Source organism: Apaloderma vittatum, unplaced genomic scaffold, assembly GCF_000703405.1.
Source record: "Apaloderma vittatum isolate BGI_N311 unplaced genomic scaffold, ASM70340v1 scaffold9882, whole genome shotgun sequence".
In the NCBI taxonomy this organism is placed as follows: Eukaryota; Metazoa; Chordata; class Aves; order Trogoniformes; family Trogonidae; genus Apaloderma; species Apaloderma vittatum.
This window is the reverse complement of record NW_009704150.1, coordinates 64060-83164: the sequence shown is the minus strand read 5'-3', so window position 1 is coordinate 83164 and position 19105 is coordinate 64060. Positions and strand designations below refer to the sequence as shown.

The 19105-nt window shown below is 46.4% G+C and overlaps 1 protein-coding gene across 1 annotated transcript in view; it reads right to left on the bottom strand.

Moving 5' to 3' along the window:
* The window catches only part of LOC104270530 (potassium/sodium hyperpolarization-activated cyclic nucleotide-gated channel 4-like), a gene marked incomplete at its 5' end in the record, with an annotated part of 96918 nt that overhangs the window by 13759 nt on the left and 64054 nt on the right, over positions 1-19105 (bottom strand). Inside the window, 3 exons of the mRNA XM_009864923.1 lie at positions 1564-1804; positions 2957-3103; positions 16518-16736. Of these exons, the coding sequence (XP_009863225.1) occupies positions 1564-1804; positions 2957-3103; positions 16518-16736 (607 nt within the window). The remainder of the gene's footprint in view (positions 1-1563; positions 1805-2956; positions 3104-16517; positions 16737-19105) is intronic.

The window sequence follows — 19105 nt, the reverse complement described above, 5'->3', positions numbered from 1 at the left end:
GAAGGTCAAGCCGTGCTCTCATTAAAGCTAATTCTCTCTCTAGATTTGTAGTAAAGGCTCTGTGCTGTCCTGTGGCTTTGATGCCTGGCACTAATTTTGATCCCCATACATGGAACATTTGTCTTTTCAAAATCTTCAAGATAGTCAGGGAGAGCCAAGTTGGTGCCACCTACTAACACCTTGGTGTATTTACACTGCAGTCATTTACTCTTAGGAGGATGCTCAGCTGGTTACAGAATAGAAAGCCCTTGATTCTATAATAAATGCCTGACTTGGGCACCAATGCTCCTTGAGCACTCCGCGGAGAGCTGAGTCCCGCTTCTCCACTGATTACACACAGAGTATGGGCAGCCAGGACAGACACTTGAAGACAGATGAGTGACCTAAAGACTGACAGCACTCTCCTCCGCGCTGCACGCTGGGTGTCAGCCCACCAGCAGCGCTCTCGGGATCCATTCTGGGTCTCCCCCAAAGCATGGTATAGCAGCACTACAAGGTTATAAGTGCGTTATTAGGCTGCTTTCCTAAGGAAATGATGCTTACGAGGCCTTGCCATGTGTGTGAGGAGATGTGGGCCTGCTATTTAAACCACGTTGAATGTCATGGGCATTTTTTGTTCATCAAATCTGTCAGGAGTGAGGGGATCCTGACTCCAACCCTGTAACTCCAAATTTCATTGAACTGTACCAACTTGCTAGAGGCATGTGAAATCCTTGTACTCCACAGAGGTGCAGACAGGCTGTTTCAGAGGAACTAAAAGTCTAAGAAGAGTGTAGAAAATGAATGACAGGGATTTTTTAATAGAGAAAAGGCCTTCTAGAAGGGAAAGAAAGGCAGGTTTCATTCTGTCCCCTCTGAGTAGACGATTAATTGCGGTGCATTCAGTGCCTGCACTGAAGCCTTCACCTACCAGAGAACTGTCTACCTTGGACTGTCAGTGAGGACTCTACAGGGCTCTGACAGGAGGGGAGTCTCGGTGTTACTCCCAAAAGCAATATCCTAAATCTCCTCTTATAGCCTTCCCTGTCCTCACACTAGTTTCAGCAGCTCTGCTGCTGATACATTACGCCCACCTGCTGACCGTTATGACATTTTGCTGAGCCACAGGCTGAAGGGATGATGGACTAATTTTTTTCCTTCTTTTTTATACAGTACCTCATATGACAGATGCCAGACAGTAGGGTTAGGCAACACTGTAGATGCGCTTCGAGAATTGAGAATGCTCCATTTTTTGCCTTCAGGTTCTCAGCTTCACAGATCTGTCAGTTTTGCTTGAGGCAAAAAGAAATGAATCTGCAAGAATGAAGTTTCCCTTTTCCACTTTGTTATTATTTATTATCTAGACTCCTGCACTGCCCATGAGTCCTAGTTACCTCTCACTGCACAATTTACCATATGGGAAGCTGCAAGACAGGTGAGATGAACAGCGACGGAGGGTGGAGAAGGAGGTGCCTGGGGCATCAGCTCCACACGCTGCCATCCCTGTGCATCCAGGACAAGTCAAGGACTGTATGAGCAACAGCAGTGGGTACTGCTGCGTACGTGTGACTGGCTAACACGCACCTCCAAAGTAGGAGCCATCTGCCAGCTTGGTCTCCTTGTTGCCTTTGGTGAGGACGCTCACCACCCCATGCTGGATGAAGTACATCTTCTTGCCAATGGTGCCTTCCCGGATGATGTAATCCCCTGGCTGAAACACCTCGAACCGCAACTTGGTCAACATGGATGTCACAAAGTTGGGATCTGCGTTGGCAAAGAGGGGCATGGAGGCAACCAGCTTCCGGCAGTTGAAGTTTATGATTTCCTGACCACAATAAGATGCAAAAGGGAGGGAGGGGGCGAGAAAACATGGGACAAGGAGCAGAAAAGACACAGACATATCTTTAGTCAGCATCTAATAACCTACGAAGATTCATCCCCCACTTGACCTGTACATTACAAAGTGGGGGGAAAAAAAAAGCTGTTCCCTTAGTCTGGCTTCCCCAGTGCAGGCTGGAACAGGCTCTGGATGCTCAGAGCACGTAGCAGCGCGAGCTGCAGCTGACAGCTTGGCACCATGCTTCACTGTTTTCACTCATACGCTCTCTCTCTGAGGAAGGACAACGCCCTCCTGACCTCCAAAATACACATGATACCCCACTTTCTGCAGGAAATCTTATACTGTGAGAGAGGTGAATAGCACTGGTTAAATGCTGTATGAAAACGCCCAGGGTTCCTCTCTGGGAAAATGTTGTAACTCACCTTGGCAGCCTTACACTCTCTGTTGCCCTTGCTTGTCCATGAGGTATTAAACAGCACAAATGTGCCAAGGAGCTCAGAGAAAGAATTATCCTGGGCAGATGGGGACAGTGTCAAGAGAGGGGAGGGAGAGGCGCCCACCAGTCACTGGGTCACAGGCTGGGTCGTCAGCTTCAGATGAAGAAAATCCAACTCAGCTGTTCAGCTGTCACAGAGCAGGCAGGGACTGTGCCTGCCCCTGTGGCTTGGTGTCACTCGGAGGGTATGACAGCACTTCCCACTGCACAAGAGCTGTTCTGTGCCATGTCAGCTCAGACTCAGAAAGTGGCTGAAAGTGATAGTGAGTAAATCACCTCAGCACAACGCTCCCCAGCCAAGCAGTGAAGGAGCACCTGGAGCAGGAAGAAAGAGGGCTGGGGAAGCATCTGTCTCCTCCTCACCAAGGTTCTTTCCAGGGTTGCCCTCTGAGACTTTGGGAGAATTAGTTTTAAAATATGGCTAGAAGATCCTCAGCTCTTCTCTCTCCTATGAAGGTACATTATTGGGACATAATGTAGCCCCCCTGTCCGCCTTTATGTCAGACATAACAACCAACTAACATTAATAGGGTGTCCCATCACCTGATAGTGTCCTCTGCAAAGCACTGGGACAGGACACTGTACACCAGGAACTCCACAGCTATCAAAGATGACAGGAACATGCACTGACTCCTCCTTACCTCTCGAAGGGGCTCACTCAGCTCCCCCAGGATGCTCTCCTCATCAAACATCTTCCCCTGGTAGCGGTGCTCATAGTAATCATGGATGCGCTGCCGCATGTCTGCGGGGAGCTTATGGAAGGACATATACTGTTCCACTTGTTTGTACTGCGTGGGGGAGAGAAGAAGAGGAGTTACCAGGACATGCAACAAATGATGCCTGCTCATGCTAGACCAAACCCAGACCTGCTTCCTTAATGCCAAGCCAGCCTCAGGCAGACAAATCTGGTGCAGGAAAGAGCAACTGTCTGAACACACGAGGAGTTCACAGACATCTTCGTTATATTCCTCAAACAGCTGCTCCGCATTTTAACCTTTAAACTTATCCTCAGCCAGTTGCACTGTGGAGACAATGCCTCATTCCCCAGGTGCGGAGCAGTCCAAGTTCCTGTTTTCCCCTACACACACCACAAAAGCTGGGAGCAGAGAGGAGTAAAGAAGCGCTCCGCTGGGAATCTCCTCTCAGCAAATACTGCAGAGCGAACACTGTCCAAAATCCGCGCACAGTGAGGACAAGGGAAGCACAACGTGCCCACAGCAGAAGGTTTTGCCATGGCACGCAGCAGGATGGTGCTCAGGGTGTATGACCTGGAAGCTTGGCTCCAGACCAGTTAGTGATGTGCAGCACCTCGAGGCTTTAGCCAAGTACAGGAACCCACTGTGCCCAGTGCCGTACACAACAGCAGAACACAGTTCTGCCTTTGCTGTTCGTCGTCACCAACAAACTGAAGGACACCCACAGAAAGAAATCTGAATTATTCAGCTGAAGCTGCAGTACCTGTGGCCTATTCTTCCTCCCCTCTGTGTTTTTGTCTGCCCTGCTATGATGGCATCTTTGCCTTCCCAGTAAGGGCTGCACAGGTGCCAATTTTCTTCACTTTTTGCTGGGCCTCTACTGCCCCATGCACTTGTGCCCTCTAACCTGTCCATATTTCTACTTAATGATTTGCATTTCCATCATGTCACTTAGAGGGGAATACAAGGGCACGCACTGACTGATGCCAGAGCAGTATTCAGGTACAAACGGTGCTTTCTATGAACAAATGACACTTCCTCAAGGGCACAGGACTGTAAATGGCTTCACTTGCCTTGAAGGTGCTGCAGGGACAAGGCGTGTTCATTGCAATGGCCATGCCCCCTCCCACTGGTATGCAGCACAGAACTGTGATCCTGATCGTGCACGATGCGAAATAATGCTGACAAAAAGTCCAAGCTCCCTCTTCACTGGCCCTCTTTCCCCTCTTCTGCCTGATAAATCTGTCCCTGAATGTCCCTTTACTGCAGCTTGTGCTGAAGAGCCTAATCACCAAACTTCTGCTCATTACAGACCCTCCCTGAACACATCAGTGTCACTCTGCTCTCAGCACAGTCTGTGCTGGCACTGCCTCGCATGCTAACAACTTGATCTGCACCAGAGAGGAGAAGGAATTACTCAAAGAAGCCAAGGTGGCCAAGGGGACACTCGGGGTTTCCTGGCATTTCCAGAGCTTTTTGTCTGTGGCTAGCAGCAGAGGAGCTGGCTGTAAATATTCATGATCACTACAGCATGATCAAAGTCAAGCGAGTCACCACCTCCCCAGAGGGAGCCAGGCAGAGAATTGGCAATGAATGCTGCACTTTATTATTTGAATTGCTGAAATTCTGTAGAGACTGGCAGGATGCTGTGTCAGGCGGCATTAACACTGGGTGCCGGACAGTCTGCAGCCCATGAACGAGGGAGAGAAAGGGAGCAGAAAGCAACGTCTTGCATCTGGACAACTCACGAGGCTGAATCTGTCAAGAATTTTGCAGGTTGTGCTCTTAAATGCAGAAAGTTTAAGGGTTTGGGTCAGATGCTTAAACATAGGTGTCTGCTGCCACTGGAGATGCATTGCAGCATTTGAGACACCCATGGGACCTGGCAAATTGGACACAGGATATGCAGGACACTCATTATGAAAAGGGAAATCATTAGGCACTAGCTTTTGCTGGCTCAGCTTTATTAAATTTATCCTAAATCCACAAACAGTTCTGCTTGGTTTAATGCTGCATTTTTGTTGATTCAATTATTTGCCAAAAATACCACCTTATACTCTCAGCTTTAGCCCAATGCCTTGAATTGGACCATTGACCAGCATCACAAGATGCCTCTCATCACCTGCTGCCAGCTACTCGCCCACTACCTCTCTTCTCTGCGCCATAAGTACTCGCTATCAATCTTCAACTGACCTGTGCTTCTTGGTTTCACAAGCGCAGGTTGGATGAGGCGACTCAGACTCTTTGCTTATTCACTGCTGCACAAGGATTTATTGCTTTGTAACAAAGAGCAAGAAATTGCTGCTCTGCAAAGTCTTGTCAGATTCTCCTACAGTCACTGTCCCTAGATAAGGCTCAGAGTAAAAATTTACTTCACCAGAAGAAAAGGTGCTACTTGTGATTAGAAATTAGAAACATGGTTATAAAAGAAAACTGCAAAATAAGAAACCATATTTCTCTGTTATAATTAACAAGAGGTACACATCTTGGCTCTCCTGTCTTTGCTAGTGGTCTCATCCACGCCAGCTGGAGAGTTTTGTGGGCTCATAACTCTCCCTTGTGCAGAGGCGGAGTCTGCAGATGTGCTCAGAAAAGAACGCATCAGCCCCCTTCTCTTTACAGCTGGTAACTTGGACTTATGGGGGAGTTTTCCCCCTTCCTTGAAGCTGCTCAGCCAGGCCGCAGTGTCAGGCATCAATAGCGACTAACCAAAAGGCCAGTAAAACACTGCATGAGGGAGGGCCTTTCAAACCATGGTGGGATGTACGTGTCACTTCTGAGCTTTAAGGAAGATTATTCCTGAGGTCACCAGCAACTCTCAGTGACGGGACAAAGCAAAGGGGTAAGTGTAATCACGTGGTGAACATCAACAGCAGAGTGCACAGGGATTAAAGACTTTCCCTGATAATCCTGAATTGGTAGCTCTTCCTTTTTTAACTGGGGCCCCCGTACCATGCAGATGTGTCACTCTCGAAAGCCAGTTCACGCCCCCTGGAGCTGGCACCACTGTGAGTGCCTTTCACATGTGGCCAGGTCTAACCGGGCAGCTCCTTCTCGCCTCCTTTCTCCCTTGTACTTGCCTGTTCAGTCTTCCCACTTGTCTCCACGTCCTCAGCCTGACCCGTGCTCAGAGGAACGCGTAGAGATTAGTGGCCTCTCTGAGTTCAACTAAAAAGACTCATTTAGGAATTACTGAAATCTCTCTGAAGACAATCGCGTCCATTTAAATCCTGACTCATTTTCTTAAGTCTGTTTTTCCTCAAATAAGCCCTTGAAGGAGGCATTACTATATCAAAAGGAAACCATTTAGCTGAGTATTTTTCCTTCTATAACTGGCCACTTTCCTTAGTTGTCTCACCACTCCCCTCCCCTTCTACCAAAGCTCAGATCACTCACAGTCCAAACGGAACTAAATATTTTTAACTCCTTCCATGCCCTCAATTTCCATTATGATCCTCCTCTGTCTGGCAGAAAAAACTCACTGTCTGAAAAGGCTTGGCCATTTCCTTTACCCTACTTCTGAACATAAAAATAAGACCCCGCATCTGTGAAGAGCTGCTCCCATCCCCATCCCAGCACTGACACCTCTTTGAATCCTCTCTTGGTCCATACACATCACTCTGCAGAGCTTCACAGAAATGCCAACTTTCATTTTTGTCTCTCAGTTAATTTAGAGAATACCTACTGACGGGGACACAAACAGAACCTGCTGTAATGCAGGATGTCTGCCTCCCTCTATCCAAAGATAAAAACACATTTCCTATACTGAGCTGTTGTACTGCTTGCATCCTTCCAGAAATAGGCTGAAATCACTGCAGGACAGAGTATAATCTTGGCCACAGCCTCCACAACTGGAGGAAGACAAAAGAGATGCAGTTGTGTAAGAAAACGAATCAAGCAGAGCAATGCTTTTTCAATTAAGTGAAAAATTACAATGCTCAGACAGTATTTTGAATGCTGGTACTATATATCCAGTGAGATTGGATTAAGATACACATAAGCAGCCATAGTGTACAGTGCTGTGGCTCTCTCAAGTCGGTTACTGCTTCATAGGGGTAAAGATCAAATCATGAGATTCAACAGATGAAGTGTCTTGATGGCACAGAGTTGCATCTTTTTTTTGTTTTCTCTGACCTATGATTAGGACTAAAACAGTGCTGCTCCCCAACATTCAAAACCAAATAAATGCTGACTTCTTTTTTTTTTTGTCTTTTAAGACATTCATATTCCCATCCTCAGGATTTGTTCTATGACCAGATCTACATCTTAATCAAAATGACCAAGACACCCATTCTCATTGAGTCAAATTTCTCTGGGAGTGAGTGGTTTAAGGAAAGAAAAGTGAACTTTTGTAACAGAATAAACTCATGTTGACACTGACAGTGCGATCTTTGTTGGTTTCCCTTTACAGAGCTCTGTGCTTGTAGCACAGTTAGTGTCAGTCCTCACTTACACAGTTTTGCTCTTCCTTCTTCCTGAAATTTTGCTGAGAACTGTAAGTGGTGTGGGCTATCACCATTTACCCAGAGTGTCTGCCAACACGTACAAACGCAGTTGGCTCTGCACGTGTACTCGTGCTCATGAGCACTGTCCTGCTGTTTTCCAGCAAGAATACAGACATTAATAAAAGCACATGTGCAGAGGTCTGTCTTCTCCAAAGCAACAGGCAAGTGACGGAGAGGAGCCATGTTCAGGCATATAGTATCCTTTCCATACTCTCCAGCCCACAGGAAGCAAGAGGATGTGCTTCCAGATGAGGCTGAAGCAGGAGCTGGGTTCCTTCAGAGGGAACCAAAGGAAATTCTAAGTGAAGTAGTAAGCGGAAAGATAGCTGGGGTGCCCTCACAAGAGGAGTGGTAGAGAGGGGGGCATCAGAGTGGGGTACAGGCAAATTGTAGCGGATTGTATAGGAATCGGTGGGTATTTCAATACCAATTCAACTGGAACAACTCAGACCACATCTTGCACAGCACCAAACATTATCAGTGCTACTTTTGCTTTCTGATTAATGAGCTAAATTTAATCCCACATCTATCTGCTCTTCAGCTTTGGGAGCTCTTTGATAGCTGCCTCCATTCTGCAAAAAGCTTTATGTAATGTCCAGGCTCTGAGTTCTTCCAAAGCCTGGGTTAGTTTTTCTACTACGGCACTAGCTCAATTTGCTACAGGAAGGTGACTCCTAAGTGTTGCATGTTACATGCTGAAAAACATGGAACACTTTTACCCTTGCCACAGTGGTACCCTCAGAAGTTATCCTACCTAGAATCAGGCTCTTTATCTCTTGCTGTGTTACAAAGACCACAGACGCTAGCAGGCCTTTTTTCCACCTTCCATACATCATTCATTACACTGAGGATGGCTGTAAAGATCAGCTGCCTCTCCCTGGCTGTTAATCAGTACCTATTCAGGCAAGGATTATGCTTCAGACAATCTCATTTCTGGGCTGTGAGATGCCAACAGACTGAAGATGGACAATTATGGGCCTGATGAAATAGTCCTTTACTTCCTCCCGTCGGCTGCTGCAGTGGCCACAGCACAAGCCCGGGAAATCCACCAAGGGCGATGGTGCCATTGGCAGAGTTCGCCGTCACACATGTGGAGGACCTGGCCTGGCTTTGCTGCAAGAGATGGAAATGTCTGCTGACGTCAGGGGTCCTACGAGAGCAAATCCAAGAACACCTCCCGTCGGCTGCTGCAGTGGCCACAGCACAAGCCCGGGAAATCCACCAAGGGCGATGGTGCCATTGGCAGAGTTCGCCGTCACACATGTGGAGGACCTGGCCTGGCTTTGCTGCAAGAGATGACGTCAGGGGTCCTAGGAGAGCAAATCCAAGAACATGAGGACAAAACCCTTTGCATTAAATGTTGTGGGCAATACCCCCTTTGTCTGCTCTTACAGATGCTCACCCTTAAGGTCCAACCCCATGCCTCGCAGGAAGTGGTGCAACGAAGGATGTATTCTGTACAAACCGGTACATTGTGGCTACAGAAACAGCTTGTTTGCCATGACTAGCTCCAGCCTTGAAAAGGCATCCAAAGGGAGTAACTTACTGGGTTTGAGAGGTCATATCCTAGCATAAGTCAGTAGTCCAGCACAAGGAACTTTTGGACCTGGTCAATGAGTCTTTTTATTATTCATTAATTACTGCAAAACTCGTATCACAGGATACTCTGGAGATGTCAGGTCGTGTCACTGGATCCACATATCTCTAGGTGTGATGGGGACAAAAAGATCAAAATTATTTTAATCAGAAAAGCAGAATGAGATGAGGCAAAACCTGCCACCAGACAAAGCTGGAGATGCGGAAAAGGCAACAGTGAGCCTGTGCAATTTGAAATCAGTATTGCTGGGAGCAGTCTTCTTCCAGGAGAGATGGCTCAGCAGGGAAGCTTAGCACTTCGCATTATGATGTATTTATTTATTTATTTGAGGTTCAAGTGCCAAAATTAATTTCAAAACTGATAATGAAGTTTGAAATCCCACACTGGGATACGAAGAACTGCTGAGGCAAGAGCACTTCCCTTTCCATGACAACACACGCAGTGCTTGGGCATGCACAGACACACTGCTCAGACCAGGCTGTCCCTGCCACTCAAAGGACAGAACTATTTTTCTGGCTTCCACATCCAGAAATAAGATGTCAAAATCCTAGCTATAATCACAGTATCTCTGATACAGCAAACCGGGATGAATCCCGAAAGCAAACCTGCTGACAGAAGGTAATCTTGGTAGCAGCTTCCTTTGTCCTTCTGTGAAGATGTACGACAAAGACACTGCAACGTTGCCAACTCCTTCCTTCCCTTTCCTGTGAGCGTGGAGAGGGAACTGCATGTCCCACCTGCAGGACAGACACTCTCATACAGCTGGGCAGTGAGATGTCTGCTTTAGGTGCTGACTGACCACCACGGCACAGAGATCTAGGAAATGTGTTTCACAGCTTCAAAACGGGGCTTCTCTTAGTGGCTCATGGGTAAACAGTTGCAAGGAATAGTAAGTTCACCAATCAAATATTATTCTGCAAGAATGAAAACTCCTAGACTCCAGGTCAGTTAAGGCCATAATGGGAAGGTAATTTGCACTGCAACATGTTTTGAAAAGAAACCATTAGGCTTTCATTCAGAAAATATTTTCATTTTATAACCAACCTAGGATCCTTACATGAAAAGGATTAAATACCCTTAAAACAATTGACACAAATTTCTGATTTTTCAGTTGAGCTGAACTGAATGAACCATTATTTATACCACTTCATTACCTATTTCTTACAAATATTCTTCTAAAATTGAGATGGTTGTGGTATCTGTAAAAAGAACAGCTGCCTTGCAGCTCTAGACACACAGTCCTGAGCCAGCCGTTCTCACTGAATCTGGACCGCTCACTGCCTGGAAGCAGTTAGAGACTTTGAATCACAGAGTCAAAGAATGATGTAAGCTGGAAGGGACCTCTGAGGGGCGTCTGGTCCAAATCCCCACTCAAAGGACAGCCAACTTACATCAAGTCGCAATTTGCTTGCAGCTTCTTTGGACGTGCTATCCTATATATGGGGGACTGCAGAGAAGGTGGGGATGGGGGATCCTTTGCTCTTCCAGCTATTCTTTAATATGTCGAGGGGGGAAGTTGGATCCTGCTGTTAACTTGAGCTGCATCTAACCCTGCTCCTTTCACTTGCTGCTCTGGACTGCAAACCAGCCAGAAAACCCAGTCCTGATCACAGAAAAAAAAAGTATCTAGAGGCAGTGCTGAGACATCAAGCTCAGTGCACATCAGAGGCCCTTGCTGCTAAACACAGTCAATAAAACGCGCCATTTATAAGCCTTGTTATCAACCCCAAAGGCTTTGATTGACAGTAACATGGGACATAATAGTTCTCAGGCCATCTCTTAACAGGCTGAGGTAATACACAACTAATGCAGGCAGAGTAGGATAAAGCAAGGCCCTCCAAAGTCTTTCCAACTAGGAAATGAAACTGTATTTTGCATTTGATTAGATTTTCCAGACACCTTTAATTTCTGGAGTGCTGCACACTCCCTACCCTCTCCTTCATACACATTACCAGAAGAGTAAGGGAGCTTTGCAATTGTCCTCACATCCAGAGCTGAGATGTCAGCTCAGGACGGGACTTCTACGCAACCTGTTTGAACTCTGGGAATCGGGGAATACCACCTGCAAACCTACAGACACTGGTGACCAATCACCTTGAGAATGTCACTTCCAATCCTGTCCAGACCAGTAATGAATATAAAATTTCCCAACTGACAGCTCTGTGACAGAGTAGGTGTGGGAACAATGGCAGTCTTTGCCCAACTCTATTCAAACAGAGCAGCAGACATGAGTTATCTTCATGTAACTGTGCTGTGTCGTTCCCCAGGTAGCACTGGCTAAGCCAACCCTGAAGCCACAAGAATTAATACAGCTTCGGTGCAGTGTTGTGCTCGGGTTAATTAGCTCTGCTAAAAGGAGAGGTGGAGGGGGGGCTAATCAGCAAGGGCATGTTGCCAAGCTAATGTAATTATACTGTATCCAGGACCTCAGCACCGAATTCCCTGCACACCTTCACAGGGAGGCAGTTCAGAACACTGAATTGCACAGTAAAATGGCCTGAAAACAAAGGAGCAGCCAGGAAGGGTCAGGCTGAGGGCTCCTGTCACCTGGTGGTGTGTCCCTGACAGCTTCAGGTGCTTTGATGAAGAGGAGAAAAGAGGCAAACAGCAATCCAGCTCCTCACTCTTCTGGCAATAGCAGATTAGGGATACCCACTGTCAGGGCTTGTATCTGCATTTTAACGTTCAACAACACTTGAAAGATTTTCCTGATGTGAATTTGTCTAAATATTCTGAGGCTAATCAAACTTTGGACTTCCACAGCACTCCGTAGCTGTGAGTTCCACAGTTTAATTACACACCATAAGAAAAGCCAAATCACTCCTTAAACCTATTGCCTTATAACACTCTCTATTATTGGTCTCCAAGAAAAAGCAAGGATTAACTAAACCCAGAAGACAGATTCCCAGCTCTCTCTCATTGTAGCAGGCAGGCACAATGGCAGTGTCTTGACTCCCCTCTAATGAACACTGGTGTAACATCTGCATTGTCCTCCAACAGAGATGGCCTGTTGCAGTTGAAATCATGCTTCAGCCTTTACAATTACCACATTTTCCCCAGTTACTCTGTTGAATTCAGGCCGATGACAGAAGGGCTGAAATGCTGACAGTTGGGCAGTAAGATGCTTGTTTGCTTAGACAGCCAGACCATGGGCTAAAACTGTGGCAAGAAGGACTGTGCCAGTGGTTAAGCAAGACTCTCTCAGGAATTCAGAGGTGATGTCGTTAGTGCTTCGGTAACATCTATAAAGTGATTCTCTCTGTAGTGTTAGATGTAGTGCTGCAGCAGGTGCTTCTTCAGAATAATGACAACTATGTGCAACTGTCTACTCAGTTTCAATACATATTTTAAGAACAAGAGGCATAGGAGACTGTTGAGGAAGAAGGAGAAGCAGGGGAATGAGTGTGGAGAGCAGAGAGCTTCAGAGAATGCCAGTGGAGCAGACAGGTCTTGAGGAGAGACGAGGCTGTGAAAGGAGAGATTACAGCTTTACTGGGTTCTGCGATGCTGACAGCAGCAATTCCTACCTCTCACCAGGGATTCTTCCATATGTACCTGAGAAGATAACACAGGAGAGTTGAGCCTCTCCGCAGGATGCCCATCACTGCTTGCACCCTGCTGGGATGGGAGAGTGAAGCCTCGAATCTCTCTCTGCTTTGTTCCAAGGAGCCTGGCTGCAGTAAGCAGCATAATCACGGCTCCAAAAAGCCTCAAGGTTACAGAGTCTGCTGGGGAGGATGAGCGTGTGTGTGTGTGTGTGTGTGTGGTGACTTGACATAAATATTAATCCAGCTGAGCTTTAGGATTAGAGAAAGAAATTAATAGAGAAACCTGCAAAAAGCGTGAAAATAACTTGCATATTGGTCTAGTTGATTTATCTCCTGAGCAGAAATGCTCTTCCTTTCTCGTCAGCCACAGTTACTGCAGGTCATGTGGTAATTTCACAGTCAGTGATGAACTTACATATTACGGCTTGAGTCGATCCACAAATTGCAGAAAAGGCCCTTGTGCCTCTGTTCTTGTTTGTGGATGTCCTCCACCAGCGCCCTGCACCAGCTCTGGTACTCACTGGACTCTACATTAAGCTAACTCAATCTACTAATCTGGCAGTAAACAACCTGGAATAAATAAATCCATTCAGTAAAGGTCTGAGAAGTATGAAAGAAGGTGCACAAGAGTGACATAGCACAGTCAGAAAGAGTGGCAGGGAGCACTGAGTGAGAATGGGGACATGAGGCTTCCCCTCTTTGATCAAAGCTGTCAGATCAATTTCTTCGTAAAATATTACTGCACAACATGGCTTTGGGAAAATTTTCAATCAGAACCCTTCAGGATGGACTTGTAGGAAATAAGACACCAATCTTGGATGCAAAGTTATTTTGGAGTTAGATACCAGACTGAGGTCAAGAGGTAAGAGTCAGCTGCTGATTCTGCCACTGACTCTCTCTGTGACCATGAGCAAGTAATTCAGGACACAGCACACTCTGTAATACAAGATGGGACACACGGGCCCCTTCTAACTTTGCCTCTGGGACTGGAAATACAACAGCCACTTCACAGTGCCAAACCTAAAGAGCTATTCTGATTCAGAGCTTTTTAAGGGAGGCACAGAGCCAGATTTACAGGATGGATGTGCCACTCCCAGTGCCTGAGCTGGTGTGAGCGCTCTGTGCCACATGGGACTCTCCACCTGGACTCAGAAACCTCGGCACTACGCTGACTTGGAGGATCCAACTTTCCACTTCAAATTCTCCACGCTTCCTACTACCCCATCAACCAACAGTTTCCCTGCCTTGCAGAGACCAGCATAGCATGAAGTCAGATGCTACAGGAGAGATTTAGACAGGACAGCAATTGAATGTCCAAATGTTCAATGAATCCAACCGAGAGAGAGACAAGCCTGCTACTGAAGGCAACAGCACATCTTGCCTTTTATGCCTCTTCTCCAAAGCCCTGTTTGTACAAGGGAAGAACAAGTCGGTTTGGCAGATATCTAGACAATTCGAATGTTCACCACAAACTCATTCCTGAATCTTGTCCTGAAGGTCACACGAAGCAAAGTCTGTGAGGACAGCTACTAGCTATAACCTTCTGCCCTGTTACTGTTACTTCTGCTACTCCTTTCCCTCTCCACTGTCTTCCCTTTCTTTGACTACTCCCAGAAGAGCTGCCGAAGCCTCTGTAACCTCAGTCTCTCCCGAGGTGAGAGGCAGAGCCCTGTTTGCGGCACAAAGGGGTACTCAGACGAGGTCTCCAACCGCTGTTTGCCTCTACCAAATGACCTCCAAACTTGTTGAGATTCTTTGCTTATAATATGCTTCAACAGACACATTGTCCCATGAGGACTGAACTAAATTGAGTTGCAGAACTGCAAATCATGAAGCAGCCTCATTTTAATCACGGCTATTCAAGTGCTAAGGAATGCAGAAAGTAAATACATATTTGGTTTTAGGTCACTGTCTGTCCCATTTGCAGGGGGAAAACGAATGTACTCAATCCCTGAGGTGTTAATCCTAGGAGAATACCTTGGGAAATGAACCTGCCATAACCACTACACATGAAACATACCCTTTGTCAAATCCCCTACCCACTGCTTTTGTCACAAAGCTTTTGTCCTGGATCTGTTAACCCTCTCATTCACGTCTCCACATTCTAATAAGGTTTTAACATTACACCCTTCTTCTGCTACCCCTGCACCAGTCCCTGCTGGCTTACAGCTGATTGGTTTCCTTGAGCACTGACAGAAATCCACCTTCCAGGGTTAAGTTCTGCCTTTGTCTTCAGAGCAGGCTTGAGAAAAAAGTCACAGAGCCCGGTCCTGCAGGTGTAAACTTGGCTGTGGCTACGCTGACCAGGTGCTTGGATTTGCAAATCAGTCCTTGACTTCTATGGTACTCCAAACACATTTGAATAAATGCTCTGCAGGCACAGATTTGATCAGCTTGCATTCCTAGTGCTGCAGTGTCCTTCTCTTCAGCATGCCTTACTCTCAATTTGCATTAGTCCAGTCAATCTGTAACACAGCAGTAAAACTCTATACATGGACTAGTGTTCCAGTTGCAACTCAGTCCTCCACGCTTCTTCTCCTGGGCTTTTTCTCTGTTTAAGCTCTAGCTGTAGTTTGAGATCTTTTCTACCCTCAAAGCATGACTCAGCCTCTCATCTTTTTCTTTTTTGCTTTTACTCTGCCCTGCTTTCTTTCTGTGGCCCTGTGTTTTAATCCCCATGTCTCAAACCTCTTCCTAGGCCATCTAACAAATCCGTTCTCCCATTTCCTCCCTGAACTTAAAATTCACTTAGCCAGTGCATGCCAGCTACAGCTTACCCGCCTGAATAATAGCTACCCTTTCACCTAATCTAACTGTGCCTGACAGGATCAGAATAGTGCTAGCAAGTAATTCTTCTTTTTCTTAAATCTTCAGATCAAATGTATCAATAAAGCCCTGACCATAATATCTCCTCGTCTATGGCAGCCTCAGCCCTACTAACTGAGGGCAGGTGCTTCTGTTGATGCCTGAAAGCAACTTAGCTCTTACTTGTACAGTCACCCTTGAATTAATTCTCTTGTTTTGTGGAGGTGAAGGCCTGCTGGTCCAACAAGAAGCAGAAGGCAGAAGTTTTGCCTGTCTATGCCCTAGAGGGGAAAGTACCATTGCAGCAGCAGCTCCTTTGCTTTAGATAACAATATGTCATTGTAGAGATAGCGCTACACTGAGGGTGGAAAGAGGAAAGGAATTGCTGCAGTACCATGAGTTACCCCTCATCGTCGAATCACAGTGACTGCCTCTGCTTGCCTGTTACCGTCTCGCAAATCGACAGCATCGCCTTAAACCCACCCACCACCACCAGTTACTGCCGCTGCATGGGCAACCTGATCGGTTGTGACATTTCTGTCTGTGCCCTACATTATGCAATTCAACAACTGTGCAGTTAACTCAATAGCTACCTGGAGCTCCTGAGTTTTGATCTGTGCTTTGGGGTTTGTTACAAACTTTTACTCATGAACACTGAAATGAATAATCTGGATACTTTTAAAGAAAGTACTTGCCAAACAAAAGCTGCACATTCTGGAACATCCACTTGGGATTTGAAACATGATCTCAGAAAGGAAAAAGTGACTTACAATTTTAGATACCAATGACATTGATAATGCTGATCTACAGAGACAGTAAGAGACAACAAGAATCGCCCACTTGCCCTACTATCACTCATCCAAACTTCCATCTATTTCTTCCCGAAGGTCTCTTTGAGGGAATGGATGGGTATCAATTAACAATAAACTGCCACAGCAACAAAGATATCGCGCCTCTGGCCTCTCACATGGGTCACCAACAGCCCTGTCTTCCTCTAGACGTTGCATAAACCACCCCAGGTCACATAAGGGTTGCAAGGCCCCATTCCTTACCTTCTCCTGGTACTGACGCCGTGAGGAGTCCAGAGACTGGATTAGGGCTGTGGCATGGCCGATGAACATGGCATAGCAGGTGGCACCGACAATCATGCTCAGCATAGTGAGCCACACATCTGACATGCCCACAGGCGCCTGCTGCCCATACCCAATGCAGAGCATGTGGCTCATTGCCTTGAAGAGCGCATAGGAATACTGCTTCCCCCAGGAGTCATTCTAAAGAGACAGATACAGACAAAGCTTTAACAATGGGACAAGACATTCTCGGAGATGAACACATTTCAGAAAAGCATAGCTGACATTAGACTCAAAAGTCCGCGTTTAAAGCACCTCTATATGCTAAACAAGGAATTTAATTCTTTGATGGTTTGGAAGTGCTGGGCACACTCAAAACGAAATAAAGCTCAAATTTAGTCATCTGACATTAACCGACTTTGGCCAAGGATTTTATAGATTCCATGTCCTCTTTCCAGCAAAACTTTCCAGAAAGGAAGCCACTCAGTCTGACACACTGGTAACCTGGGATAAATTGATTGGGGTATTTTCAAAATGACCCACGTGTGGGAGACAGAACTGAAGCAAATGATTACTCCACTGGGAAATGGACTTTAACAGAGAACTGGTAAAGAGACCGTGAGCAAGGTTGCTAGCAGCAAGATCTCAGATTGGGGAAAAATCACTCCCCAGCAATTTAGGAAATAAGTCAGGATTGCTGGTCATAAGAGATGGGAAGGGCAGAAAATTAAGGTGATAATGTCCAGACAGTAAGTTCTCAGTGTAAAACAGGGCTGGTTTTGAGGGAGCTGAGAAAACTACAAATGGTCTCATTTAAGAGATGCAATAAACCACTGTGAGAAGCCAGCTGAAGTCGATGGCTTCTTTTGGACACCTTGTGCTCTCCTGCTGCAACTAGCACAAGAAGCACTTCAGCAACTACATCATGGGATAAGGAGAAAAAAACAGCATAACTTTCATGATGATTCTGAATAACTTGAGTTCAGGGAACAGCTCAAGGTACATTTACTATCCTGTGGGTTTTATATGCTAGCAAATCCTTGCCACAAAACCCTGTAAAGTAAATGCACTGTCATCACACACTGCTATTGCAAGGTATGTGAAAAAATACCTCTGCTACAGTGACACTCATAGCAGCACATAATCTGTACATTCATCAGTCTTCTTTCTGTTCCTAGGAAGTGTTAACATTACGGATACTGCTGTGCAGACACATGTACCATGGCAACTTGGAAGGTCACTGTAGAGAGGCCTGGTTTGTAGCTTGTCAAATAGACAAGCGATACTTCTGTGAACTCCATTCAGAGATGCAGCAGCCTCAGCACCAGTGACCAGTAACACTGGGAGCCCTGGAGTTTGCTGGGCACCTCCCCAGATGTATCTAATCACAATCAGGTGGATGGCTGATGACCTCAATGCAAACAGCTCTCTGAGTGTCACTAGTGTTGATGGAAATTTTTCAGTGAGCTTAACAAGTAGTAAACAGAAGCGAAGCGTCCTCCTGCTGTTTGTGAGTTGTGGCAAAGAGCTGGAACCTCTGGAGAGCATTAATGCTTGGTTAGGAGATAAGCACATGGACAAAGACAGGCGATAGCATTACCCCGGCCATATTCAGTTACATTATGCAAGACAGGCCTGATTCACACTGCAACAAGAAGGGCAAAGCAACACAAGTGACAGCAAAGTGGACACAGAAGCAGCAGCACATTCACGGCCTCAGAAGAGACTGCTCCTTGCTGGCGCCAGCCTGTCTGGGCTCACCTCCCTAACAAAGCAGGAACCCGTTCACCTTCTGCACTGGAAAAAGTTACCCTTGAGTCCACAGGGAGACAAGAGACAATGTGGCCATTGGTGTGTCTATTCCTGGCTATGCAGTCAGTTTGCCAGTGCGTGGGGAGCCAGCTACAGACGAAGGCAAAGAGCTGCCACGGGGGCTGCCTGAGGTGTAAGCACCAAAGGAGCGAATCTGCTTGCTCCTTCGCCTCACCCATGCCTATGCTGCACCCTGTAGTACTAGCAGTCATAAAAAGCCAGAGCCCCTGCACTTGCAAAATGGCAAATGCTGTGAACACTAGGGCTTTAGCCCATGTACTGTCTGTACTTCAGCATGGAAGTCACCATCCTGTGAGAACAGGTAGGAGCAATCACACTCGACCAACCTTTTCTCAAAATGGTGCATCACCTGTAAAGGTGGGCAGCACATCCACAGCTTTACTAGGACAGGCATCCTGTCTCATCCTTTCCTTGTCAAATGAATTCCTTTCCCATGCAGGCATTCCTCACTGGACATTGCAGAAATGCTGCTGCCTTCAGTTCAGTGTGGCAGTAGTTTAACAGGGCAGCACACCTCCACAACAGAATCGAGAGCAGGGAGAAAAGAAGTGCCAGGCTGAAATTCCAAAGGGAATTTGGAGAGACAGAATAAGAACAGTTGAGCTGGAATTTGATATATCAGGAAATTGCCTGTCAGGGTCTTTAACAGCCATGAATGATCAGAGCCCAAAAAGAACATCTGGGTATGAGGCAGGTTTAAACTTTAAAAGCCATTCTTCAAGCAACTTGCTGCTCAG